At 54.3% G+C, this 24,166-nt stretch overlaps 9 protein-coding genes across 9 annotated transcripts; 4 read left to right on the top strand and 5 right to left on the bottom strand.

Moving 5' to 3' along the window:
- Positions 1 to 1,022: 1,022 nt before the first annotated feature.
- Positions 1,023 to 3,243, top strand: GLOTRDRAFT_44561 (alpha/beta-hydrolase; the record flags this gene model as incomplete). The annotated part of the gene is made up of 15 exons (XM_007869062.1): positions 1,023 to 1,111; positions 1,163 to 1,218; positions 1,275 to 1,328; positions 1,387 to 1,432; positions 1,480 to 1,537; positions 1,591 to 1,725; positions 1,787 to 1,799; positions 1,858 to 1,994; positions 2,045 to 2,241; positions 2,296 to 2,348; positions 2,451 to 2,512; positions 2,561 to 2,736; positions 2,869 to 3,002; positions 3,064 to 3,099; positions 3,155 to 3,243. Coding segments are annotated over 15 exons (1,335 nt in total), but the record flags the coding sequence as incomplete, so codon positions are not given.
- On the bottom strand, positions 2,757 to 4,915 carry GLOTRDRAFT_111576 (WD40 repeat-like protein). The gene is made up of 9 exons (XM_007869311.1): positions 4,737 to 4,915; positions 4,591 to 4,683; positions 4,363 to 4,536; positions 4,046 to 4,299; positions 3,967 to 3,990; positions 3,788 to 3,912; positions 3,679 to 3,732; positions 3,044 to 3,627; positions 2,757 to 2,864 (listed from the first exon to the last, which is right to left on the bottom strand). Exons 1-8 carry the CDS (start codon positions 4,875 to 4,877, stop codon positions 3,434 to 3,436), a joined length of 1,059 nt encoding a protein of 352 aa, XP_007867502.1. The 5' UTR covers positions 4,878 to 4,915; the 3' UTR covers positions 2,757 to 2,864; positions 3,044 to 3,433.
- Positions 4,916 to 5,239: 324 nt separating this feature from the next.
- GLOTRDRAFT_78118 (WD40 repeat-like protein) lies at positions 5,240 to 6,954 on the bottom strand. The gene is made up of 8 exons (XM_007869310.1): positions 6,728 to 6,954; positions 6,568 to 6,660; positions 6,333 to 6,506; positions 6,015 to 6,268; positions 5,930 to 5,953; positions 5,754 to 5,875; positions 5,648 to 5,701; positions 5,240 to 5,584 (listed from the first exon to the last, which is right to left on the bottom strand). The coding sequence occupies exons 1-8, from the start codon at positions 6,878 to 6,880 to the stop codon at positions 5,397 to 5,399; spliced, it is 1,062 nt and encodes a 353-aa protein (XP_007867501.1). The 5' UTR covers positions 6,881 to 6,954; the 3' UTR covers positions 5,240 to 5,396.
- A 173-nt stretch (positions 6,955 to 7,127) lies between these two features.
- GLOTRDRAFT_139546 (alpha/beta-hydrolase) lies at positions 7,128 to 9,358 on the bottom strand (the record flags this gene model as incomplete). The annotated part of the gene is made up of 6 exons (XM_007869309.1): positions 7,128 to 7,729; positions 7,793 to 7,951; positions 8,007 to 8,070; positions 8,121 to 8,641; positions 8,690 to 8,763; positions 8,817 to 9,358. The coding sequence occupies 6 exons, from the start codon at positions 9,356 to 9,358 to the stop codon at positions 7,296 to 7,298; spliced, it is 1,794 nt and encodes a 597-aa protein (XP_007867500.1). The 3' UTR covers positions 7,128 to 7,295.
- A 154-nt stretch (positions 9,359 to 9,512) lies between these two features.
- On the top strand, positions 9,513 to 11,008 carry GLOTRDRAFT_78115 (DUF1295-domain-containing protein; the record flags this gene model as incomplete). Its single annotated transcript, XM_007869308.1, has 8 exons — positions 9,513 to 9,573; positions 9,626 to 9,849; positions 9,902 to 9,986; positions 10,041 to 10,078; positions 10,131 to 10,327; positions 10,379 to 10,514; positions 10,570 to 10,593; positions 10,649 to 11,008. 8 exons carry the CDS (start codon positions 9,513 to 9,515, stop codon positions 10,733 to 10,735), a joined length of 852 nt encoding a protein of 283 aa, XP_007867499.1. The 3' UTR covers positions 10,736 to 11,008.
- A 200-nt stretch (positions 11,009 to 11,208) lies between these two features.
- GLOTRDRAFT_139544 (uncharacterized protein) lies at positions 11,209 to 14,299 on the bottom strand (the record flags this gene model as incomplete). Its single annotated transcript, XM_007869307.1, has 15 exons — positions 11,209 to 11,490; positions 11,550 to 11,620; positions 11,672 to 11,681; positions 11,732 to 11,844; positions 11,898 to 12,191; positions 12,248 to 12,539; positions 12,591 to 12,715; positions 12,772 to 12,783; positions 12,844 to 13,057; positions 13,114 to 13,517; positions 13,565 to 13,572; positions 13,627 to 13,745; positions 13,815 to 13,852; positions 13,909 to 14,009; positions 14,064 to 14,299. The coding sequence occupies 15 exons, from the start codon at positions 14,297 to 14,299 to the stop codon at positions 11,209 to 11,211; spliced, it is 2,319 nt and encodes a 772-aa protein (XP_007867498.1).
- A 1,193-nt stretch (positions 14,300 to 15,492) lies between these two features.
- Positions 15,493 to 18,252, top strand: GLOTRDRAFT_116786 (pyranose 2-oxidase; the record flags this gene model as incomplete). The annotated part of the gene is made up of 16 exons (XM_007869306.1): positions 15,493 to 15,651; positions 15,712 to 15,823; positions 15,878 to 15,914; positions 15,979 to 16,016; positions 16,072 to 16,081; positions 16,132 to 16,240; positions 16,292 to 16,360; positions 16,408 to 16,898; positions 16,961 to 17,279; positions 17,328 to 17,377; positions 17,436 to 17,455; positions 17,508 to 17,702; positions 17,763 to 17,798; positions 17,846 to 17,900; positions 17,951 to 18,080; positions 18,137 to 18,252. The coding sequence occupies exons 2-16, from the start codon at positions 15,804 to 15,806 to the stop codon at positions 18,250 to 18,252; spliced, it is 1,695 nt and encodes a 564-aa protein (XP_007867497.1). The 5' UTR covers positions 15,493 to 15,651; positions 15,712 to 15,803.
- Positions 18,253 to 19,435: 1,183 nt separating this feature from the next.
- GLOTRDRAFT_43945 (aquaporin-like protein) lies at positions 19,436 to 20,373 on the top strand (the record flags this gene model as incomplete). The annotated part of the gene is made up of 5 exons (XM_007869012.1): positions 19,436 to 19,842; positions 19,896 to 20,022; positions 20,073 to 20,107; positions 20,160 to 20,253; positions 20,308 to 20,373. The coding sequence occupies 5 exons, from the start codon at positions 19,436 to 19,438 to the stop codon at positions 20,371 to 20,373; spliced, it is 729 nt and encodes a 242-aa protein (XP_007867203.1).
- Positions 20,374 to 21,050: 677 nt separating this feature from the next.
- On the bottom strand, positions 21,051 to 23,912 carry Gtlcc1 (laccase hybrid; the record flags this gene model as incomplete). The annotated part of the gene is made up of 21 exons (XM_007868994.1): positions 21,051 to 21,166; positions 21,227 to 21,291; positions 21,343 to 21,366; positions 21,420 to 21,518; positions 21,669 to 21,733; positions 21,784 to 21,804; positions 21,863 to 21,906; positions 21,956 to 22,074; positions 22,172 to 22,242; positions 22,296 to 22,316; positions 22,369 to 22,523; positions 22,580 to 22,610; positions 22,658 to 22,677; positions 22,739 to 22,875; positions 22,929 to 23,024; positions 23,078 to 23,113; positions 23,180 to 23,207; positions 23,262 to 23,496; positions 23,549 to 23,617; positions 23,675 to 23,726; positions 23,776 to 23,912. 21 exons carry the CDS (start codon positions 23,910 to 23,912, stop codon positions 21,051 to 21,053), a joined length of 1,641 nt encoding a protein of 546 aa, XP_007867185.1.
- Between the last annotated feature and the right edge of the window lie 254 nt (positions 23,913 to 24,166).

Raw genomic sequence — 24,166 nt, 5'->3', positions numbered from 1 at the left:
GAAAGGGCCGTCGTCACTGATAGTGCCATTGCTGCCTCTGTAATTCATCTCTTGCATACCCCGGTCGCACCGGGGATAGCTCAGTGGTCGAGGTCTGCTCACTCTGAGTGGACCATGACTCTGTGCATTTCCCTCACTTGTCAAGCCTTCCAGGATCTTGTGACGACATTCCGAAGTGTGTATATGTATTGAATGGACAGTAGGCGCCTCGCATCTGCCGGCTGCTGCGTTCTCGAATGGAAATGACCGTGCCTTACCGATCTTAGGTTGACACTCCAGCCTGCCTTCGTATATTATCAAGTCCTTCGGTGAGAGTTGCCTTAGCACGTAAGAGCGCTATTTGATCATAGGGCAATGCAATACTCCTTGCGCGTGTCCTGGTAGTTAATTTGCGAGGACGCTGCACGTTGCCTTTGAACTATATATAAAGTGAGTGAGACTACATGCTATTCTCCCATTCTAATAATATCAGATATCTCTGTCCTGTCGCGGTGTTGTATCTTCCGGCGGAGTTATATGCTCTTAGCTCAAAGCTGTCAGCGGAGGGTATAGCACCACCATCGGCAAGCTATTCGAATGCTCTGTCCCTTAGTGTTGCATCAAGCCGAGGAACAAGCCAGATAACGCTATACATTTCCTGCCTCGCGACCCCCACGGATGCAGCCAAATGACCGAGCCTAACATAGTACATAAGACGCAGAGCTGGTACAGGTCATCGCAACTATGCCCTCTCTTTCGATGCGACCAGCCACGTCTTGGCTCATAGCCCTATGTTGCCTCCCCGTGCTGGCCATGGCGCTGCTAGAAAAACTCGATGCGCAACGTCCGGTCATTTCGGGCGACTCTAGTGAAGGTTACCTCCGTCCTCATTCGTTGCTTTCGGTGACTAGTACAGCACCTGGAGGTCTAGCTCCTAGCGCAAGATTTAGTAACCCGCAGGCCCAGCAATTCTATGTATCAGGGACTTCACTTCCAAATGGTCATTATTAACCCTGCTGATACCCGCTCCTCACGCTCAATCACCTATAGTAACCTTTGATCCCGGAGACTCGTGGGCCGGACTCCTGCCCATATCCTCTAACGCCAATGAGACTCGCAAGCTATTCTTTTGGTGAGATCAACGAATAATTAGTTCCTACGGACTTCGCTCACCCTCACGCAGGTTTTGGCCTGCCGTAAATGAGTCGCGAAGCCAAGACTTCATCTTCTGGACCAATGGTGGAGATATACCTCCCGCTATTGTGCGCAGCAAGGAGACTGATCCACTGCACCAGGCGGGCCGGGCTGCTCATCTCTGGAAGGTCTATTACAAGAAAATGGACCTATTTGTACGTATTCATCCGGCACCACGCTCCCTCCCATCACATACACACACACTTGCCTCAGCATGGTCCTGGGGTCAAGCACAACCCACACAGCGAGTGCTAGTCTTGTCTCCGGATTCACCTTGGCTCAAATCAAACGTTTTACCTATCACAGAAATCCTTGGTCATGGACAAACTTGGCGAACGTAATTTGGGTGGACCAACCAGTCGGCGTAAGCCGCGGTATAAGATCCTGTGACGGCGGATAAATAACTCTCAGCTATAGACAGGCTTCAGCGAGGGGACGCCTGATATTGCTGACGACAGTGACTTAGCCAGAGAACTCGTTGGATTTCTCCAGCAATTTCTAGCTGTTTTCACCGAGTTAAGCGGCAGCAACTTCTATCTGACTGGGGAAAGCGTGAGCAGACATCCTATCTCACGGTGCTCTGGTGAACATACCATGTTTCATTTATTCCCAGTTTGCGGGATTTTGTGAGTCCTCGTACCAGAAGATCAATCTCCCGCGTTTGCACAGGCTGACTGAGCCCAGATATTCCTTATATTGCGAATTATATATATGAAAACCCCGGCATTCTCGACTTGAACCTGCAAGGCATCTGGCTATCAGATCCAAGCATCTCGCACGACGTCGTGGAATATGATATCCCTGCCTTCGGGTTCGTCAAGGTATAGATATGAGACAGTCTTGGCGGGCATAGCTAATCACCCGTCACCAGGAGAACCAAGCGTTGTTCCCGCTCAACAGCACGTTCATGTCCCATATCGAGCAAGCTTCAAATTCCTGCGGATATACCACCTATGTGGATACCTACGCCACTTACCCGCCGGCAGGACCTCTACCGCTGCCTGGCGGGACAGTGAAAATTCCTTCGCAGTGCAAAATCCGCGACGCAGTAACATCAGCAATGCAACTGTGAGCCATTATACCAATCCCGTTGTGTGATGCCTGATTACAGCTCGTTGGCAGGATAAACCCGGCATTCACGAAATACAGGGTATCGAACGCATGGCCTATACCTTGTCAGTGATAGAACGATAACTTAGCGCTGAAGTTTACACTAGCATAGGGAGCGTTGTTGGACCAAGCGCATACGAACAAGATGACTTCATATACTTCAATAGGTAAATACGTCCCACTTATGTGCACCATAGTAACACTGAGCTTGTCCTGTTGCAGGACGGATGTCAGTCTTCCACGACCCATATCGTATAGCTCTTACCGTGGGTAATAGGTCCAAGATGCAATCCATGCGCCTCACAAGAATTGGGTCGGCTGCACGACTGAAGGACTGTACACAGGCGGGCAAGACACCTCCACGCCATCGGCGCTCAGTATCCTACCTTCCGTGATAGAAAGAAGCACGAGGACTGTCATCGCCCAGGGACTATTTGTAGGCTGTTATCGGAGGTTCAAGATGATCTGGCTCATTGTCCGCGCTTCAGGACTTCCAGGTGTTGCCAGGGGGGACGAGGATTGCCATACAGTGCGTTCGCGTGCGTACTGATTGACAAAGGTTCGGATTCACACGCAATACTCTAGAAACATGACATGGGGTGGTAAGCAAGGATTTCAGACGCCTATTGAGCCCGAATCGTTCAACGTCGAGGATGTCATGGGAGGGACTGGCGTCTCGGGTATCTATGGGAACATGCACACCGAGCGGAGTTTGACATGTGTGTCTATTACAGCCATGGTTTCCAAGAACAGGACTCACGAGATATGCTCTTACGCCAGATGTCGAATTCTATTTCAGTGGGCATTACACACCTCGTAAGTGAACGATACACCCTGATATATGTAGCAGTCAGCTTCATATGCATCGCAGAGTTTGTACCGTGGGCAGCCTATCAAACGGTCGAGTACTTGGTTGGACTACGGGAGTGCCCCTCCTCGAACCTGACAGATTGCACATGATTCGATCCGCAGGAAGGGCGAAATGCGCTGGCGTACGAACGATTGCACGGGCAGGGATCGCTACCAGAAAACAGGGGGAGTTGCGGTCGCAAACGTCTGGTAGTTATATCAAAGATGTTGTAAGTAATGATACAAGAATGTGGGCTTTGTGTACGATCAAACTTCGAGGGGGATGGCCGACAGTGGTGGTTTAGCGTCTTCCGGGGTAAGCGGGTTTCCTTCGAACTTCTTCGTCCTTACAGGTATGCAGCATTATCTTGTTCGGATATCCCGGCTTCATGTGCGAGTGGCCCTGAGACCAATCGTATGACACAGCATAGGCAAAAAGGGTCCCGGTCCGATTGAACCCCAGAGACGTTACGGGGCCCGGAGAAGGCTCGAATGCTGGGTAAATCGGGTCAGTAGAGACAGTATGCTATGACAGCACCTTCTTACTCTTCAGCCGAGTACGAGAATCTCTTTCCCAGAAGTTGACAGTACCATCGGATCCTATGTGTTACTAAGTGAGTCTCATGGGGCGAAACAATACAATTCAAGCACATACCGCAAGTCGCGAATGTCCCCTGATATACCGGGTGGAATCTTATATCATTCACGGCGTAGATAATTGACTCCGTTCTCGAAACCTGCTTCACATCCTTCCGATGACACCTAAACGTGTAATTGTTCCTATGTGGGATAATTAGGTCTACTCGAGCCAGGAATACGACGCAACCGACATACCCGGCGTTTTTCGGATCGACAAACCTTGTAACACGGCAATCAGCAATACACGATAGAGTAGGAAAGAGATGGTCCGCACTGTATAGCAGTGCGACCTTCCACGCTGCCGATCGCAAACCCGTCACCGGTATGAAAACAGGATACGACTCGCGTTTGCCACTTCAAGGGAGAAGGAATACACTTCTGAGGGCTCATTGGATTTCTGAGGTCGAAGATCTGCACACTGCGATCCGCTGTCCCAACTGCCATGAGGGGGTAGCTTGCATCGAGACTGTAACATCGTTCAGGAAGAGTCACAGTGCCGACAGGTTGTGGACTCCGGAGATCCCAATACTTTACGTTGGCGACAAAGCGGTCAGTAATCACGTCCACTCCGCTTCTCTATGTCAAGGTTACCTTGATAGTCTTATCCCAGCTGCCCGTAATCAGTATACTGCCTTGCGGGGTCTCGACCCATCTGACAGCCTTTACAGGGGCGTCGTGAGCCGCAACTTGACTGGATTGACCCGTCTGTATGTCGAATACACGGGCCGCGTTATCGGCACCTCCAGAAAGTATCCGAGCGCCATCCTACAGATAATTGTGGCTTCAGCATCGATCTCCCGGGCACTAGTAGGGAAATACCTTGCTCCAGCACAGGTCCAAGACAGGGCCCTGGTGAGAGTACACGGCTCTTCCCTGGGATTGCAGGTTAGCTGCGACTTCATAGACGCGTACCTGTTCATCTGTCAGTCACCAAGCTTTCTGTTAAAGGTGAGGAAGCAACATACTTGGTTATCCCAACTCCCTACGGCTAAATAATCTCCGGTCGGAGAAAACGAGAGCGAAGAGATCGAATCCGAGGGCGGATCCGCGAGCTCTACATCTCTCTGTGCCGTGGATGATAAATTCGAAGCATTGTAGAAGGCCATCTCTGCTGAGAGATTTAGCACGGGAAGGATGCCACGACTACGGGTATGATAGTTCCTCGTAGCGAGCGTTCTGAATATTGCAATGAACCGCAGGCATCACCGGTGACGACGAGTCAGCAGAGAGGCCCGGGTCCGAAACACTAGGCGAGTCCTGGTTGCATCTGTGAGAGAGCGGAGATCTGCTCGCACGGTGTCACTCGACTGAAAGTGGAAAGATCGAGGCGCCAGTGTCACGATTCCCATTGAAATGACAATGTATGGAGCAATTTTGATTTATAGTAGCTGTCGAGCAGGCGAAGAACTGGACGAGCGAACCACATCCATGCCGCCAGCCAATCACATCACTGGCTCGCGCGAGTGCCGGCGGGTAGTCTGCCTTGTGGACAGGAGCAACGAATTACAAGGATTTATACAGGAGAAACAAACGGATCGCACTACACTTCGTATATACCTTCCAACACTGTATATACTCCTACTCCTATCGAACACTCCCCAGCATAAAACATCTACGAGCTACTATCACCGACCCTTCACGGCTCTCTTCTTCACCTCCTCTTCTTTGCACGCGTGCAGCATGATTTTGTTCGGGTGTCCTGGCGTCATGCCGGAGTGGCCTTTTGACCAGTCGTAGGAAACGGAGTAGGCGAATATGCTCCCGTTGCGGTTGAAGGCAGTCGAGGTGACGGGGCCTGGGCAAGGCTCAAAGGCTGGACAAGTCACAGTGTGACGAGTAAGCTACAGTAGCAATATGATTATGGGTGAGGTCTCACTCTTCAGTCGTGTACGGGCATCCTTATCCCAGAAGTTGATGGTACCATCGGAACCTAAGATAATGCTCGTCAGAATAATAGGGGTGGTGTACCTCGAGCTACTTACCGCAAGTGGAAAACGTCCCGTGCACGGGGTGGAAAGTGATATCGTTCACTGCAAACACTAGGGATTGATCTTTCGAGTTGGGAGTTGCGTCCCTACGATGGCACTTGAACGAGAAGTTATTCCTGAGCAGATGGGGTCAGAGAAGCGCAGACCATATAAGTGGAGCGAAGGCGTACGTTGCGTCTTTATCGTCCACATATCTTCAAAAGCAAACCAACAGTCAGCTCCCGCATTGCTTTACTGACTTCAGAGAGCACGTACTGGATAGCTACACGTCCCTCGACACTCCCCACCGCGAACCCGTTGCTCGTCGGGAAACACGACACCACCCTCGTCTGCCATTTCAGGGGCGACTGCATAGTCTTGTGCGGCGTCATCGGGTTGTTGAGGTTGAAGATGCAAAGGTGGCGCTCGGCCGTCCCGACCACCATAAGGGGGTATGCAACGTCAAGGCTGTAGCACCGCTCGGGCAGCGTCACCGTCCCGATCGGCTGTGACGAGCGCAGATCCCAGTACTACATCCATGTGGCCAACGTTCACTCCGTGCTCATGCATACGGAGTATAGAAGGGTAGCGTACCTTCACGGTCTTATCCCAACTCCCCGTCACGAGGATCCCCGCCTGCGGCGTCTCGATCCAGCGCACCGCCTTCACCGGCGCGTCGTGCGCCGCGACCTGCGTCGACTGCCCCGTCTGCACGTCGAACATCCGCGCGGCGTTGTCGGCGCCGCCGGACAATATTTTCGTCCCGTCCTTCACAGGCAGCGAGCGCCAATAAGGACAGGGCAGCAACGAGCAAGAGAGGGGCACGCACCTTATTCCAGCACACACCCAACACGGGGCCCTGGTGCGAGTACATCGCCTTCCCCTGCGTCTGCCCATTCGCGCCCACCTCGTATACGCGCACCTGCACAATCGCAAACGCGACTTTCAGTGGCAGCCCTACCAGAATACAGATACAGCAGAGCACGCACATTATTATCCCAGCTCCCCACAGCCAGGTAGTCCGCCTGTGGCGAGAACGACAGCGAGGATATCGAATCGGACGGGGGCTCCGCAACTTCGATGTCTTTGTCGGGCGCGGCGGCAGGCGCCGTCGAGGACACCGCCGAGCTGAAGAAAGACATGGTGTCTTGCAATCAGGTCAGAAGGAGGTTTAAATCTGAGAGAGGCTTATACAGCCGGCGGGTGTGGATGGTAGGAACACGATTGTGGCGAGTGTGGCCCCGTCGCAGGTGCACAAACCCTTGGGCACGTGGACGTCACAACGCGTGGCACCGTGACACCTTATCACGGATTTGGCTTCCGATCCGGCCATGCCACATCTTAGTCCATGAAGACTTGGATGGATGCCATGGCATTCCAAAGAGCGTGGAGAGAACTAAGTCTGCGCCCATTGTGCATAAGCATAAACGGGCCACTACCGGGAAAAAGGTATCTACAACACTATTCTTCATCTCGAGATCATGAAGTTCATACAGGTCATTAGCAAAAGGTTATAACAACATAGTACACCAGATATTCTGCCGTAAGTCCACATCATCAGAAAGGGTTCCAAACGAGCTGTCCCGGCTCTCCAACCGGCCTCTGCGGCTTCGGCACCCTCGCACAGTTATCCCCGTCCTCGGCCCCCTCCCCATTGCCGTCCCCATCTCCTTCCGCATCAACCTCGCCTTCTCTCACCTGCACCTCATCCCCCTTATCCATCTCCTTCCCCTTTGCGTCCCCATCACCGTTCCCATTCCCATTGCCATTCGCCGGCCGCCCCTCGACCTTGAGCTGCGCATGGCTCCCATCCCCGTCGTACCGCACCGAGCGGTCGATGATCTTCTGCGTGAGGCCGTTCAAAAAGTCCTCGGTCGCGCCGACGGCGAGCTCGAGCACCTTGCTCGCCTGCACGCGCAGGCCGGTGAGCTTGTTGATGTACTCTGGGAGGATCAGGAAGACGTCGCTGAAGGACGGGTGCGTGGCGCCGGCTGCGTCGATTCTCGGTCAGCGTGCGGGGCTGTGAGAGGGAGGAGGCATGGAAGAGTACGCACGGATGGTAAAGACCGCGGGCTGCTGGTGGTCATCGTGTTCGCGCTCCGCCGTTCCGGCTATTTGCTCGGCGAAGATCGCGTACTCGTTCCCTACGGCAAACTCTTCTGAGTTGACGACTAGGAGAGGGTGTGGAATGTTGGATCGCCACGGGTCGAGGCCTGAGTAAAAGCGGTGAGCGTTCCTGGGTAGATAGAGGGGGGTATAGGCACATACGCTGTGTGGCAGGATCAAAGACAATAACAGCCCTGAAGGGCATACCCTGCGACGAGGCCGCGAGCTGCCACCGCTTCAGAAGCAGTCCTTTCACGCAGAAATGAATCCACTCACGCCCACACTCCCGCCCAGCGAATGCCCCACCATCACCGGCTTCTCGCAGTCCACATACTCCCACCTCTTCCAGTCAAAATCCGGGGCATGCAACGACGTGCGCAACACATCCTCGCCCTTGCTCAACCTCGCCAAAATATCCAGCGCCTCCCGCACCTCGGCGCACCGCAGCTTGATCTGCTCGTGCCGCAGGCGCGTATCGTCCTTCGGCTGGTCGTCCGCGGGGAGGTCCGGCCACTCGAGGTCGGACCACTCGAGCCAGTCGAGGACCTTGGTCGTGCCGTCCGCGGAGGTGATCTTGGACGAGGGCGAGGTGCCGTCGCGGTGCTCGATAGCGGCGACGACGTAGCCCCTGCTGGCCATCTCGCCGCAGAAGGCGGAGTACATGAGGCGGGAGCAGCCGGCGCCGTGGCTGAAGATCATGACGGGCCACTTGTTGGAGGCGTCGGGAGGGATGAGCAGCTTGGCTTCTTTGTGGGCGGGGAACGTCGTGCCCCAGACGGCAGCGGCGGCCACAGGGTCTGTGGGGATTTAAGGGATTGTCGGGATAGTCTAAGAGGAGGGCTTACATGTCATGAGGCGATATAATGTGTTAGGCGTGCGCTTTGCCATCTTGAGAAAGCCGTCAATAGTTTGGCGCATACTGGTGGGCAATATTACGATTTGTGTATTCACATAACAGTGTTATCTACGCACCTTGGGAACCATACAGACGGAGTTGGCTTGGCCGGCTTCTCGCAGGGGTAGAAGAGCGAGAAGAGGACGGTGTCCATGACGAGCCCGGCGTTGCCCGAGTCTGGCATGGACTTGTGCTTGAAGTTGCCAAAGGTCTGGCGGTCGACGGGGACCTCGATGTCGCACACGCCGACGTCGTACTTGCCGCTGTACTCGGGGAGGGTGCGCGAGAGGAGGGCGCCGAAGGGGGACTTGCGCGGGACCTGGTGGAGGTGCGGCGAGTCGGTGCCCTGGTCCTTGAGTAAAATGCTTTTAGTGCTGTTCATGGAGGTGGAAGGCGGGGGGTGACCGGGGAGATCGTCGGATTGGGTGGCAGAGGAACGAAAGCAGCTCATGGATGCGACAACGCGGGCGCAGGCGTGGAGGGAGGCGTGAGGATGACGTCGGCGGCGTACCTTCTCTTGATCGGATCGGGAGCCCACGTGGCCCGGCGACGGTGGCGGTGGAGACGGACTCGGCGAAGAGTCCGTCGACGAGTTGGCCTGTTGCACGTACGAGGACATGGAAGACTGCACGGAGACAAATGCTGCGCCGAATGCCGATGCTATACTGGCCCATGACATAAGCCACGTTGACGGACATGTCAAAAGTGGCTCTCGCAGTGATCGAGCCCGCCATACACAGTAACCCATCTCCCCATCGCTCAACTCTACTACAATGCCAGGAGTCTTTTCCAGGTTGGTGCCCAGCATTTTCAGTGCCTTTGGGTTGCAGGCCGGTGAGCAGTCGCGTTCACGTCCGCTCGATACATCACAGACCGTGTTCCCCAGTTCTGGCCGCGATATTCGTCCCACAGGCAAACGAAAAGTACTATGACCTCGGCGGCTCCTTGGGTTTTCTCTCCACAACCTTCGTTTCGCTCTACTACCCATCCTTCAAGGCAAAGTACTGGGACGGCCTCCCAGTCTCCCTGCCCAGCTTCGCCCCGAGACAGTTGCTCGTCACGGCCGCGCTGGGCATATGGACTATCAGACTTGGCAGCTTCCTGGCGCAGGTCAGGCCAGGGCTGACTTCCTCATCGGAATGCGACCTCACGAGGTACCCAGAGAGCTATCAAAGCCGCAGGAGACTCGCGCTTCGACGCGGTGAAGCACAAGCCCGCCACTTTCACCGCATTCTGGATGGCTCAAGGTACGCCGCGGCGCGTGCATTCTCTTCTCGCGTAAACTCACCCAAACATTCCAGCTACATGGGTCCTCCTGGTCGGCCTACCCGTCTACATGGTAAACTCCTCCCCTCTCCGTCTTCGCATCGTAAAGCACTCACATCACCTAGGTCAACACCCTCCCCGCCTCCGCCCACCCGCCGCTCTCCCCCCGGGACTACGCAGCACTCGCCCTCTTCGCCGGCTCCCTCCTCTTCGAAGCCGTCGCGGACCGCCAAAAGTCCGCCTGGAGGCACGCGAGAGATAACAAGCAGCACGACAAGAAATTCATCACCAGCGGGCTCTGGAGCATCAGTCGGCACCCAAAGTGACATTCTGCCCTTCACGCTGGAATCATCAAAGCTGACGGGTTCTGCAGCTACGTCGGCGAAGTCGGGATATGGACAGGCATCGCCGCCCTGTCCACCGCGTCCCTCCAGAGCCCGTACTTTCCCCGCGGCGCCATCGCCCTGGCTGCGCTCAGCCCGCTCACGACATACTTCCTGCTGCGGAAGGTGCGTGTCGCCTTTGCGGAATACGTATGCCAACCGAGTTTGCTGTGCGTGCCAGGTTTCTGGCGTCCCGCCTTTGGAGGTGAGTACAGGAGCAACTGAGTATTGCGCGAGTCTGATTTGTGTATGTCGAACAGAAAGCGGGGGATAAGAAGTACGGCGGTGACCCCAGGTGGCAGGAGTATAAGAGGTTAGTGGTTGAGTTTGCAACGTTCGCGGTCTGATGTTTTGTGCCTAGGAGCGTACCTGTCTTCTTCCCGTGGGGTCCCAAGGAATGAGGTACCGGTTAATGTCCGCGGGAAGTTGTATTGTGTCCCTTTAACGAGGTAACCCTACCGTGAAAATATTGCAGGCCGGGATAAGTGCGAGGCAGTGCGTAGCATGGGCTTGGGCGTTTCTCGTACGGATTGCACCCGCGGTTAACAATGTATGGAGCCTCCAAGGCGGTAGTAATGCACACGAGCGATGTACACCATTTCTCTCTCCTTCGATCAACGTTATCAGAGCATTTTGTATCAGGAAGGTGAGGTGCATTACGCGCGTACTCCTGGCGTACTAATCCTACAGACAGTGACTTGCTTGGTCAAGCTCAGTACTGGAAAGAGGAGAGCGGGAACTCGAAGCTGCGTCGTCAAGTACGGCATGAGTCAATTTACCGCCGGGACATCGGGGGGGGGGGGGGTACATATCAGAGCACTCACGCCAGCCAAACATCGTACCTCTGCCTTTCGGGCGGCAGAGGAGGCTTGACGGGGACCGTCCAGTCGCCGAAGCGGCTCGCGAGCCATGCGTGCCACGGGTAGTCCGCGCAGCCGTTGGGCAGCAGCTGCGGCTTGGCGCGGAAGCCGTCCTGCACCTTCCAGAGCGGGCCGTGCTCGAAGAGCGGCGGGCAGGCGACGCGCTGCGTGTTCGCCTCGACGTAGGCTTTGGTTAGCTCCAGGTCGGGGTCGACGCCGTCGACGCCGTCGGGGAACCAGCGCTGCATCCGTGCATCATCGTGAACACGTCCTGGACGGGAACGGCAGGCGGGCCACTCACCATACCGCCCTCACCCCCGCCGTTAGAGATGCAACAGTGGATCTCGCAGAAGGGGGACGTGTCGTGGATGTCTGTGGCATCTCATCAGAACTGACGATCCCTGCGCGGAAGAAGGAACGAACGGAAGCGTGCCTGGGGGCAGGTCAGGAACTTTCTGAGGAAGACGCTTCGGGCGTACGCACTGTCTCGCCAAGTCCCAGTGTCCACAGCTGAATATGGCAGATCTTCTCCATGGCGTCGTCGCCAAAGAAGACGTGGAAGCCGGTCATGTTGTAGAACTCGAAATCGTCCCAGTCTGCGGACTACGACGTCAGTGGACTTAACTAGGAGCAGGTAGCCCGCACGCACTGCCGTTACTCGCCCATGGGAGTTGCTCAACTTTGACAAACGAGAACTGCAGCGCTTGTACATCAAGCGACGCAGAGGCCGGGAATGAGTTGGCAATCGGGAGTTCCGACATGGCGGTATACGGGCCCTGGGGCTCGTCAGGGAGGAACTCCATGCGCAGGAATACCGCACCGTCGTCCCCCGCCTGAATCCTTCCGTCGGAGGATAAGACTTGTGTAGTAGCAGCCTGGTGTCGTTCAGGAGCGAGTTTACGTGTGGTGACGCTCCCGTCTTTCCCTTTCATGATGATACTACCTAGATGCCGACACCGTGGGCGCAGGACTTGGCGTATGGTAGGTGTGACTGCTTACCATGTATGACCTTAACAGCGTCTTGCGAATCGAGCCCGACTAAACCTCCCGGCGGTAGGACATACAGGTGGAGCTTCTTGCCAGCGACGGTGATGACCGACATGGAGGCGTGTGAGCGACCAGATATGGCGTTGGGTCGAGGCACCATAAAGAGGACTTCTTGTTCGAGCCGATGGACGCGTATGTCGGTGCTCGATAGCGGAGAGAAGAGTGCGTTGCTGTTGATGCGGATGCTCGGACACTCCGGGCCAACGTGGTAGCCTGGTACATAATACGAGATAGATCCTATATCCTGTATGAACGTTGAGGACGTATTAGATTTATAAGAATTTAATGGACATACTAAGCCTACGCCCCTAAAGGAAGCAATTGCTAGACGCCCGGCTGACCTGTTGGTTATCTTCGTTCGTCTGACCTTACCCGTTGTGATATCAACCATACGGTACAGGTAGACACCCTCGTTAGCGGCTGTCTCGAAATCATCACTTATTAAAAGGTTCATCGAATTCGAGAGGAGTACTAACGGGTTCCAGTTGCTGAAGCACCAGTTAGATCAGTCACAGTGTGGCCATACTACGATCGTTTAGGCAACTCACGGACACCCATGCAGGCGATCGCAAACGCATCCACCCCGTTGGCATCGAAGTCACCGGTGGCAACATGGTGAACCGTGCCCGTATGGTCGTCAGTTAAGGGGCCAAAGTTGTCGACGACAACGCGCGCCCAGTGAGAACTATCGAGGAGTGACGCAGTGCCCTTCGGTGCATCGGGGTTCTTGACGTAGATGGCGATGCTGTTCCCGTGGAAGCCCTGATGTTCCGTTAACATACCCGTATTGAGATGGGAACAAGTATCACTGTGATCACCTCGCAAGTGGCGATATAGCCAACTGGATCGTCGTGAACCATGCCCACGTCAACTGAGCCCGAGCCCCAGTACGGATTGTCGCCCTCGCGAGGCAGACCTGTGCCCACGATTTCGTATTTCCACTTTCCCTCTTTATGATAGAGGTAGCACACTCCCTCGCGCCCGGCAACGAGTACAGTGTCAAGTGCACGCGCGTCGCCTCGGAATACCTTGATGTCGTGGATCAATCTGAACTCGCCGAGAAACGGTACTTCTTTTGCCCAGGATGTCGGGCCGTCGCTAGCCACGGAATCATAGCAGGGCGTGTAGAGAAGAACGGGGACGGAGCTCTCTAGGTCACCAGATTTGGAGATAATGGGGATTGCCATAACCTGTAACTGATCTCTGGTAGTGAAGTGACCGACTGGGACATGTGAGTGTGGAGGTCGGTCCTGAGATGCATATGCTAACCTTTGAGCCTATGAGGATCACTGAATCAACAAAAGTTCGGAGAAGAATAACGGTCGAGTTACCTATGCATGCCTGTGGAGTTTCCAATGCGTCCAGGTGTCCAATCACCCTTGTGTAAACGATCACCAGGGTTCCTGAGCCATTGAACCCGTCCACCGTCATTCTCAGAAGCATCCCATAACTTGAAGGAAATGAGAAAGGATGTCATAAGGTCAGTTCCACCGTGTACGGGAGCTGGTGATCCACGTACATCAGTCATGCTAGGGCCATATCGATCGCAGATAACGACTGAATGTGTACTGCAGATCAGAGGCAGGATCGATGGCGAAGCATGGGACACGTACTATCATTGTAACCATCCCCGGTGAAGTCGCCGAAGGTCATGGCAACCGGGAAGTCCATGGTCTGGATGGGAATGGCATGCCATTTGTTATCCCCCGGTTGGCTTTCAGTAAAACACATGTCAACCCTAGGCAGTGTATGGTACGCAGCGACGTACTCATAGTAGTTCATAGGATTCACAAAGAGCGTGATGGTTGAGGGCTTGTCTTCGAATCCCAGGCCGTACCCAACCAGGTCAGGGTACTTCGCCTCTTTGTGGAAGTGAAACGCTTCGAGCCAGTAGCCGTCGGGCAAATTTTGGGCAACCAGGATTTCGGTTGCATCAGGGACAAGAGGAGTGCCTTGAGGGCTGTTGACCTCAGTAATCGCCTGGACGCGGTATCTGCAGCACATCGTGCACGATTCAGGTGCTTGGCTCGTCAAAGTTATCTGGAGTTATATAAGGATGACAAATCGAGATCAGTGGGTGTATACAGTAGCGGAAAAGGCTGCAATGCCACTAAATTCAGTGTGGCGACCAACCTGAATCTCACCGCCCCAAAGCCGTGGCCCGTCACCGATATGTCAGTGTTCGGGATGAAGGTGAGAACAATGAATGTCTGTGTCTCGTGAGTGCCCTGCTGACAGCTTGAGGAGCATACCGAGTAGCATAATGGATGGCCATGCTGAAATGTGGTACATTGCAAGGCTCAACAAGTTACACATGCATGGAAGTCATGATTGTGGCAAGTTTCCACCGAGAGGCGGTATATCCGGGCCGGATGGCCGTTCACGTCAGGGCCCAGCCAAACATAAATTTACATAACGCCCGACGAATGCTGTGGCGTTGGTGCTAGCAGTGGTACTTCACAACTACTGGCTCGAGCGTGCTGCATCTTGGTTCAAGCCGGGTGGGCAACCCAGCAATGTATTTCTGAGGTGTATCTATCGTCGCCGAGCGGAAAAGGAGCGGACTTACGACGTCGCATCCTCGGGTCGACCGAGTAAGCGAATATCGGATCTTCGTAAGGAGCGACTACTAGTAACTCCCGAGTCAAAACTCAATATGACAAGGACATACCGCAACGCAATAATGGGGAGCGGTCCACCAACTAAAGTCGTCAACGTCATCAATAGGCCCCATCTCCTTGTGGGAGGTCATCTCCTCGAGAGTACTAGTCAATAAGTGAGTGCCTCATGGTGCAGATGCCCTCTATGAATTCAGTTCAAGTTCATAGATTATCAGCTGCTGCTTGTTATCAGAAATATGTCAAGAGCAGAATCAAGCAAGCTTGTTGCCATTGACAGATGCATGGAACGGCACCCATTCATCGCACTTGGGCAGATGGTACTGTCACATGTGCCCTTGTCCAATTGTTCAGTCTTCTCCAAGCCGTTCTCACCTACGTAGTAGATTCCTGGTCATGGTTAATTGACAGCAGTGTGGCGGAGGTTATGGGATGCCGAGAGCCGATAGAAGTATGGGGGTAACGTCCACATTGAAAAGGATTGTTTCCAAGTTACATTTGGGGCAGTATAAAAGGTGTTAGGACACTGATCAAGTCATCCGCTCCTGCGCTATCGACATAACGATGTCCCTCAGCCCTGATGACCCATTTTTTGGTTTCAATAATGGTGGCTGGCTGAGCAAGCCTGCCCGTGCTCTTGCTGACCACGCTACCCGTGCGGGTGTCTTCGGGTATGCTCCAGCAGCCCTTTCGCTACCGCCTCTCCCAAGGCTGCCTGATCCTGGTGTCCCGCCTGAGGTGAGATCACCTCTTCTCTTACCGTCTCCCGCTGAAATGTAATTTCATTGGCATGTGAAGGGAATTCCTAAATATGACATTGTAATTGCCGGTCTGGCCCTATAGGAGCCACATATGCTCGCCTGCTCGTCGAAGCAGGGTTCAATGTGGCTATGTTTGATGTTGGGGAAATGTACGCCATCTTTCTTGAGTGGCGACCATGTCATTGCTGACGGGTCTTGGACAGCGACTCTGGTCCCAAGCGTGGGTCCCACAAGAAGAATGTAAGATTTATCTACTTCATCTCGACTTTCGCGTAGAACAATGCGCTGATCATATATACCTCAGGCTATTGAGTACCAGAAGAACATCGACAAATTTGTCCAGTAAGCAGTATACACCAATATAGATGGCGTCGCCGCTGATCTGTACGGAATCCAGCGTCATTCAGGTACGTCCTAGTTCCGCCCAGTAAGGACACACAGCCTAAGCTAGAAACAGGGCCAACTGATGCCCGTATCGGTGCCCATAAATAAGCTTGTTGCCGACACCCTCAGCCCGAGTAGCTGGCAAGCATCGAGGCACTTTGTGCGCAATGCCTCCAACCCAGGCAAGCTCTCATTCGTGCTCGCACTGGTATTTGCCCTTATGAGGTCTGCAGAGCAGAATCCTTTCCGTAACTTAGGTGGACAGGCTGTCACGCGTGTTGTCGGTGGCATGTCTACCCATTGTACGTCCCAAAATGCGCATGATACTATTCGTCTGACCGGTCCGTAGGGACCTGTGCGACACCACGGTTCCACAGAATGGAGCGTCCTAAGCTAGTGAGGGACGATAACGCCGCAGATGACGAAGAATGGAACCGCCTCTACCGCGAGGCCGAACAATTCATCGCGACCGGACATTCGCAGTTCGAGCGGTCGATCCGACACACACTCGTGCTCGAAACCCTTCGGGACTCGTACAACGGGACACGCGCGTTCGAGCAGATCCCTCTCGCCGCTACGCGCACGGACCCCGACAGCCAATTCATTCAATGGAGCTCTGCGCACACGGTCTTCGACCTCGAGGACCGACCGAACACGACGCACCCTGGCGAGCGGTTCAACCTCTTTCCTGGCGTCAAGTGCACGCAGGTTATTCGCAACAGCGAGAATACTGCGATAAAGTCGATAAGGGTCCAGGACGTCACTGCGCCCAACAGCGCCCCCGTAGAGATCAGCGCTGATGTATTCATCCTCGTCACAGGAGCTGTGCATAACCCTCAGGTATGGGCTATGCTCTGCGTGCGAGTGTCAACCCGCAAGGGGAGGTCACTGACATACTCTAGATCCTCGTTAACTCAGGTTTCGGCAAGCTCGGGCGTCCCGATGCCTCGGATGCCAATGAGGGGGTTCTGCTGCCCTTCCTCGGGAGCTTCATCACCGAGCAGACGCTGGCGTTCTGCCAAACGGTGCTCAGCAAGGAGCTCGTGAACAACGTCAAGGCAGACATGCGCGTTTCGGGCACTCCTGGCCAACCCGATTACAAAGTTGAATGGACTTCGGGTGACCCGGCCAACAAGCATCCGGACTGGTGGAATGAGAAGGTATGGAAGCATATGATGGAGCACCAGGAGGATCCGCTACCTATTCCGCTTCATGATCCCGGTACGTGGTTATATCGCATATTCAACCTCTTCGCTAACCGGCACTCAGAGCCCCAGGTCACCACCCTCTTCGAGGATAGTCACCCATGGCATACTCAGGTATGAATTCATCGCTGTCGTGAGATGCCTGGCCACAATGTTAACCCGATGCTTGCAGATTCATCGTGACGCCTTCAGGTAAATATGTCCTTCGTCGTTTCGCTAACGTAACCTCTGATTCACTATGTAGCTACGGTGCTGTCGCGGAGAGTATTGACACCCGACTCGTCGTCGACTGGCGCTTCTTCGGGCGCACGGAACCAAAGGAGGAGAACAAGCTTTGGTTCTCGAAGCAGATAACGGACCAGTACGGTATGCCCCAGCCAACGTTTGACTTCCGCTTCCCCGATGGAATTACGAGCCAGGACGCGGACCGCATGATGACGTGAGTCCACGGGTGTTGTTACAATGCCTGTGGCGAGAGAAGGTGCTCATGCGATCCTAGTGATATGTGCGAGATGTCCTCGAAGATCGGTGGATTGTGAGCCTCCATGTATACGAGCTATTTCTTAAGCTGACTGGCTGCAGCCTCCCGGGCTCGAACCCGCAGTGGATGGAGCCCGGCCTCGTCCTTCACCTTGGTGTAAGTCGATTTCTTCCGTCTGCCGTTCAGGTCTGACCATGGATTTCTAGGGGACGCACCGCATGGGATTTGATGAGCAGGAAGACAAGTGTTGTGTCGATACCGATTCGAAAGTCTTCGGCTTCGAGAACCTCTTCCTCGGCGGTTGCGGTAACATCGGGACGGCGTATGCCTCCAATCGTGAGTATCTGCCGCGTCAATGCCTGCTTCATGATAATTCAGGATAAATTATCCAGCGACGCTCACTGCAATGGCGATGGCGATTAAGAGCTGTGAATACATCAAAAAGAACTTCAAGCCGAGTGAGATCGGTTCCAGTGATAATCGAGCTTGGATTCGAGGAGCCGCATAGGCTCATATGTCAGAAGAGACCTGAAATTTACGGCGTAGCGACCTGTGTAATTATATCTGAACATAAGTACGGCCCATGCCACTTCATCACATTCGTTCATGCTGCTGTCGTTCCCAAGAACCGCACCACAGTTAGTGTGGATGGCAGCCTCTCCGGAGCCCTGCCAGCTGCCGGTATGCCGGCAACTGCCACTTTCGCCAGGTGGCAGGGACCTGGCAGGTGGGACAAATTTCCTGGACCAATCAGAGACCAATGGTAGACCATAGTATGGACTTGGTATGGACATCCAACCATAATCTATTGGTTGTTGGGGCATTTGATGCCATTTCATCCCCCTTGAGAGCGTGTCTGAGGCCATACCAGCAATATGCCTATGTTTTATCACACTTACCCCCCAAGATATGGGGAAAATCAAGTAAATACTGGTATTTTCTTTATTTCCTGCCACGTCCTGCCAGAGCCCTTTGGGCCTGCCAGCCGGCATTGCCACTGCCGGGAGCTGGCATGGCAGGGTGGCACGGCACTGCCTGCCACATTGGTCCACATGTACAGTATACTGTACAGTAGCCCCTATTTCCTGTGCGGTCCGGATAATCCGATCAGAGCGGCCCACGCGATTATCGGCTCGGCGCTTTTGGCAGCACGTTTGCTCGGTCCCTCTCGTGGAGTGCTCGGAACTTTCGATGCCTTGAGTTCAGCGCACGCATTCCCTCGGGAAGGTTGCACAAGGCCTGGAATGCGGACGTTGCGTGCGACGGTATGTCTGGATTTCCCGCTGCAGCTTCCGCACTTGCAAGATCGGACGGCGGCTCCGCTTTTCAATCGCACTGGAGCGGAAGTCCCCTGCAGCACTCCTCCGTCGACGCTGATAGCACCGATTTGGCGTCATCGAGTCCCGGAACATGCAGGCTCTTAACGCGTGCAGTGTAGTCGACGAGGCCAGCACGCCCGCCGCTGTGCTCCAAGGGCGTCGATTAGCCTGCTGACCGTGCTGTCCTGGACTAGACGCGTCCCTTATGCGGTCATTGCAGAGAGTGTATTGTTCAGTGCGAGATCAAACTGTCAGACTAGCTCGGATGCCCGCGTAGACGTCACCCAGGGAGCACCGTCAGCCGCCCGCCATCGACATAAGGACCGCCGCCAGCCCATCCCTGTCCCTCGTCCCCGTCTATTCTACCCAGTCATGGCGTGGCGCTCGAGAACACAAACAACGCGGCCGGGCCTCTTCGACACGCTGCGCGCAGACTGCATCGCCGCCTTCATCGAGTTCGTCGGCACCACCTTCTTCCTCCTCCTCGGGCTCGGCGGCATCCAGGCCGTCACGGGCGAGACCGCGTCCAGCACCTCCGCGTCCAACATCCAGCTCGTCATGTACATCTCCCTGTGCATGGGCTTCAGCCTCACCGTCGCCGCCTGGCTCTTCTACCGCGTCACCGGCGGCCTCTTCAACCCCAACGTCAGCCTGGCGCTGCTGCTCGTGGGCGTGATCGGCCCCGTCCGCTTTGTTCTCTATTGCATCGCGCAGCTGCTCGGCGGGATCGCCGCGGCTGCGCTGGTGCTCGCCCTCACTCCCGGTCCGCTCTCCGCAAAGTCAGTGTTGTGTTCGCCCGGTAACGCCCCTCGACTCATCTGGTGTCCCATAGCACGTTCCTGCAGACCGGCGTGAACGCCGCGCAAGGTGTCTTTATCGAGGCTTTCATCACGGCCGCGCTGGTCCTCGCCGTGCTCATGTTGGCTGCCGAGAAGCACCAAGCAACGCCGTTTGCACCCGTAAGGACAGCCGCTACCATATCCGTCCGGTTCTCATCTTTGGTGTGCAGATCGGAATAGGCCTCACCTTGTTCGCGGGCCACTTGTAAGTCAGCTGCCTAGCCATCACTTACACGACCTCACTCCTCACATGTTAGGTTTGCCGTTTTCTACACCGGTGCCGCCACCAACACCGCCCGGTCCTTCGGGCCTGCTGTCGTAACCGGTTTCCCCTTTCACAAACATTGGATCGTAAGTCTCCCTGCTTCCTGTGCAGAATATTCCTCATATCCCACTCTCATTCAGTACTGGCTCGGTCCTTTCATCGGCTCTTTGCTGGGCGCCGGCTTCTACGCACTCCTGAAACAGTGAGACTGTTCCTCCCTTGTGCATGTGCCGGCCTCTGATAGCACCCCGCAGTTACGGATACTGGGAGCTCAACCCTGACCAGGACACGACCATGCCCGAGAAGTCGCCCGCCGATCCTGTGGCGCGCGTAACGAGTGCCATTGGCAGCGGCAGGGACAGATCCCTCTCGCGGTCGACGAGGAACGACGCACCTGTATGATTGTGACAGGATATCTCACGACGTTCCCAGGGTTGCATGAGATCGGGGATGTAGACCCATCATCACACTTGTATGCGACGCATTATTATCCGTGTATCGTTAGTTTAGCTTGTAACATTAGTGTCGCATAATTAGAATCAACTGGCTCGTCAGGAGTCGCAGGATTCATTCTGTGTCGCCACGCCCATGCCGCGGCATAAGAAAAGAGACTGTTCCTCTCCTGGTGGACGTCGGCCCCATGATGTTTCCTTGAGTCCTCTGCTGCTGTCCAGAGACGCAACTGCGTGCGAGGATAACAGCGAAAAGGTGCTTAGATTGAGCATTGCGGATAAAGATAAACATCGTGTGCGGCAGTTAACGAAGCGACGTAAGAGAGTATAAAGTGTCTATGCAGTTACCGAGTAGTACCGAAAAAGGAATAAGATAAGGCAAGGATGGAGCGGGGAAAAGTCCTGGATCTTCGCATCGCGTGGAGAGGGCTCTATAACCTGCGGTGGCCCATGGGTCCATAGCTGCCGTTCTTGGCGCACTGGTTGCCGATGCACGGCTCGAGCCCGGCGAAGGCGTTGTAGGCGGGGCACAGCAGGTCCCATCCGGCTGAAAGTGCACAGTCAAGGTCAACAAGAGTTAAGCGCGGATGGAAACAGAGATACGCACGAGGGACGGGCGTGTCGACGTCTGGGACGTCGGGCACATCTTCAGCCATTATGGCCGCGAACCCGCTGGAAGGGCATCATGGTCTCGTCAGAAGTTTGGTTCTTATTAGGACTTACGCGTTCAGATGGTAGTCAATGTGGCTACGATGAGCCACGTCAAGGTCTGAAAGAATGAAGAGTGTGTGGAATCATACCAATGCAGGAACCAGGGGCCTGCGTTGTCCGTCACGAAGCGGATCGTTACGTTGTCACCGGTGGTGTCTCCTGTGATGCATATCAATGTAGTCCGGGATCTGAAGGAAAGCCTTGCTTGCCTATGGAGACGACATCACGCCCTGCGAGGACATTAGTATGAAATGACTTTTACGTCCATTGTCCGTATTACTCACGGACGGGGTTCTGTCAGCAGGGAACATTAGTCTACATGACGCCAGAATCAATACAAACTCACCTTGAAGTTGTAGCCGTCGGGGCCTGTACCCGCACTACGGATGACAGAAAACGTGTGCTAGCACCCGAGTTAGAGATATAACGTGAGGGAATGCCACCAAGCCTTACACCGTGCAGATGCATAGGATGCTGGGCAATCAATCGTGTCGTCAGTATTCGTAGCTTCTCAAGCACTGCTACAGCTTACCGGAGAGCCAAGCAAATTAATCATGGGGAAGGATACTTCGATGACTGCCGTGGGTCAGTCAATGCACCAATGAGTTCGGGCGGACAACCTTACCTTTGTTAGGGGGTAGGGTGTAAACACTCCCGTTGGGCAGGAGGTTTTGAGGAGGTACGCCGTTCAATATCTGTAGGAGAATCGGGATTGTGGGAGACTGGTATATCTCACCGCCAAGGCTCCAGTTACCGATGGGCGGATTAGTTTGGGAGAGAAGCTAGGTGGAGAATACCAGCAACACGTCAACAGACCGCCAGCGCAAGAATGAGGTATCACGCGAAGACACCTACCACTTCAGCAGGAAGGTTGATGGTCACGTCAGCCCCTCCAGGCCAGGGGTTACCGGGCTGTATCGAGTCATATTGGGTACTGTGCGAGAAGGTTGTCCAGAATCACTTACGGCTTCGGGATTGACAAGAGGCTACAAACCTGTGAGTGACTGGAAGATTTGGTAGGGGTGCGAAGAAACATACGTGAAGCTGTGTCTCATTCAGAAGATTTGTGTAAACACTCTTGGTGTCATTAGGTTCCAAGTCGTCCGCTCCGATATATCTCAAGATGGCGGAGTTGACGCCTCCATCCACACCTACGATCCCCGGAACATTAGGTCCAGTCTGCGATCTTATCCCTGTGAACACAATATAAACATGGGATAGGAATGATAAACGGTACACGGTTACTCACAATAATTGCCGATCGGTTGGTTAGCATCAAGCTATGCTGATATCAGAAACCTGCCAGATGAGTGTTGATTTCTCTTACAATGAATGAGTAGCGTTGTCCTTCAAAGGGATACGAACGTACGTCAGACAAACGGCTAGCACTACTCTCGTATCAACTCACCGGCAAATATCTGAAGGGAGCCGACGGTCACCGGCTCGTGATCGACACCGTCGGCCTCGATGACAGTCATATTGTGGCCATCAATCCACACGATGAAGTTAGGGTCGCAGGATATGGATACCAAACGCATGCGATACCTAAAGCTCCGAAATGACGTGAACACGCATTGTACGCTTGCGCTGTGACTAACCGCTTTCCCTTCTCAACCGTTATGATCGCCAAGTCAGCCTGCGGTCCACCGATATATCTTCCCTTGCCATTGATTAAGGTCGAGCTAATGTTAAGACTAAATGAGATGTATCAGATGGTATACTTGGTTATACGGCGTGATCCACTTACGGGAACTCCGCTAGTTGGGATGTCGGCAGGTGTTGCCTAGATCAAGGTCATGTCAATCCTTATTGCATCCCGAATCCCGATAGAGCAGATGCAAAGCCGTACCAATCGGAGATAGTAAGGACGGTGCTCTCTGGAGAAGCCGAGCGTGAGCGGGGACGTAGTGATCAGACACTTTAACACGGACCATCATCCACGTCATACATATCTTTGAAGGGATCGTCGGGGTCGTATATTACCATTGGACCTCTCAATCCATCGCAGTATTGTTCCGAAAAGTGAGAATGGTACCAGAAGGTGCCCGCCTGTCCTGAGGGAGTGAAATCGTACAGAAACGATTCACCTGGAACAAGAGGACATTGTGTCACGAAAGCAACTCCGTCTGCCCAGTTGGTCTTCTTCTGGTATAACCCATGCCAATGCTAGACTACGGTCAAACTTGCGAACAGTAGGGGGGGGTGAATGAGAGCTCACGATAGTCAAAGCACGCTCCATAGTGTTATCAGTAAGCAGATCGTGTACGTTGAATTGGAAGCGGTCCCCCTGCATGATCGCTGTGTGAGTGCAAGGAATGAGATCTGAGTGTCGTGTCTGCTATACTTTGTTTGCCTTGATCAACGGAGCGGGGTATTGGCCGTCAACAACGACAGCTCTGTGAGATGCGTGAGCGACGACAAGCGAAGATTCCTCTCATCACTCACGAACGAGGATAACCATCCGGCGCGATGACTTTATTGGTGACAAATAAATCTCCGACTGGACCGATGAAATTCTGTGCATAGGCCCCGACAACGAGACAGGGCAATGCGAGTCTGGACAGGACGAAGGCAGGAGACATAGCAAGCGTAACCTATATATCAAAGGAGAGTATGGTCAGGGTGCAGACCCTCAAGAATGAGAAGTGTAGAGAGATGAACTCTTCGGCGTACAGTCGTTATATACCCCTTCTTCGAAGATAGTATTCCTATGTAAAATCTGGGTTAGGTATCCTGGTGGCGATACGGGATTTCAATACCCAGAGGGCTCCGACGTGATTTATCAAGGCGGGGACCATGGGCGACGTGTGCCACTGGCGGAATGGATGGTTAGGTC

Source organism: Gloeophyllum trabeum, assembly GCF_000344685.1.
Source record: "Gloeophyllum trabeum ATCC 11539 unplaced genomic scaffold GLOTRscaffold_00009, whole genome shotgun sequence".
In the NCBI taxonomy this organism is placed as follows: Eukaryota; Fungi; Basidiomycota; class Agaricomycetes; order Gloeophyllales; family Gloeophyllaceae; genus Gloeophyllum; species Gloeophyllum trabeum.
Note: the sequence above shows the minus strand (reverse complement) of the source record. Positions and strands in the feature narration are given on the sequence as shown.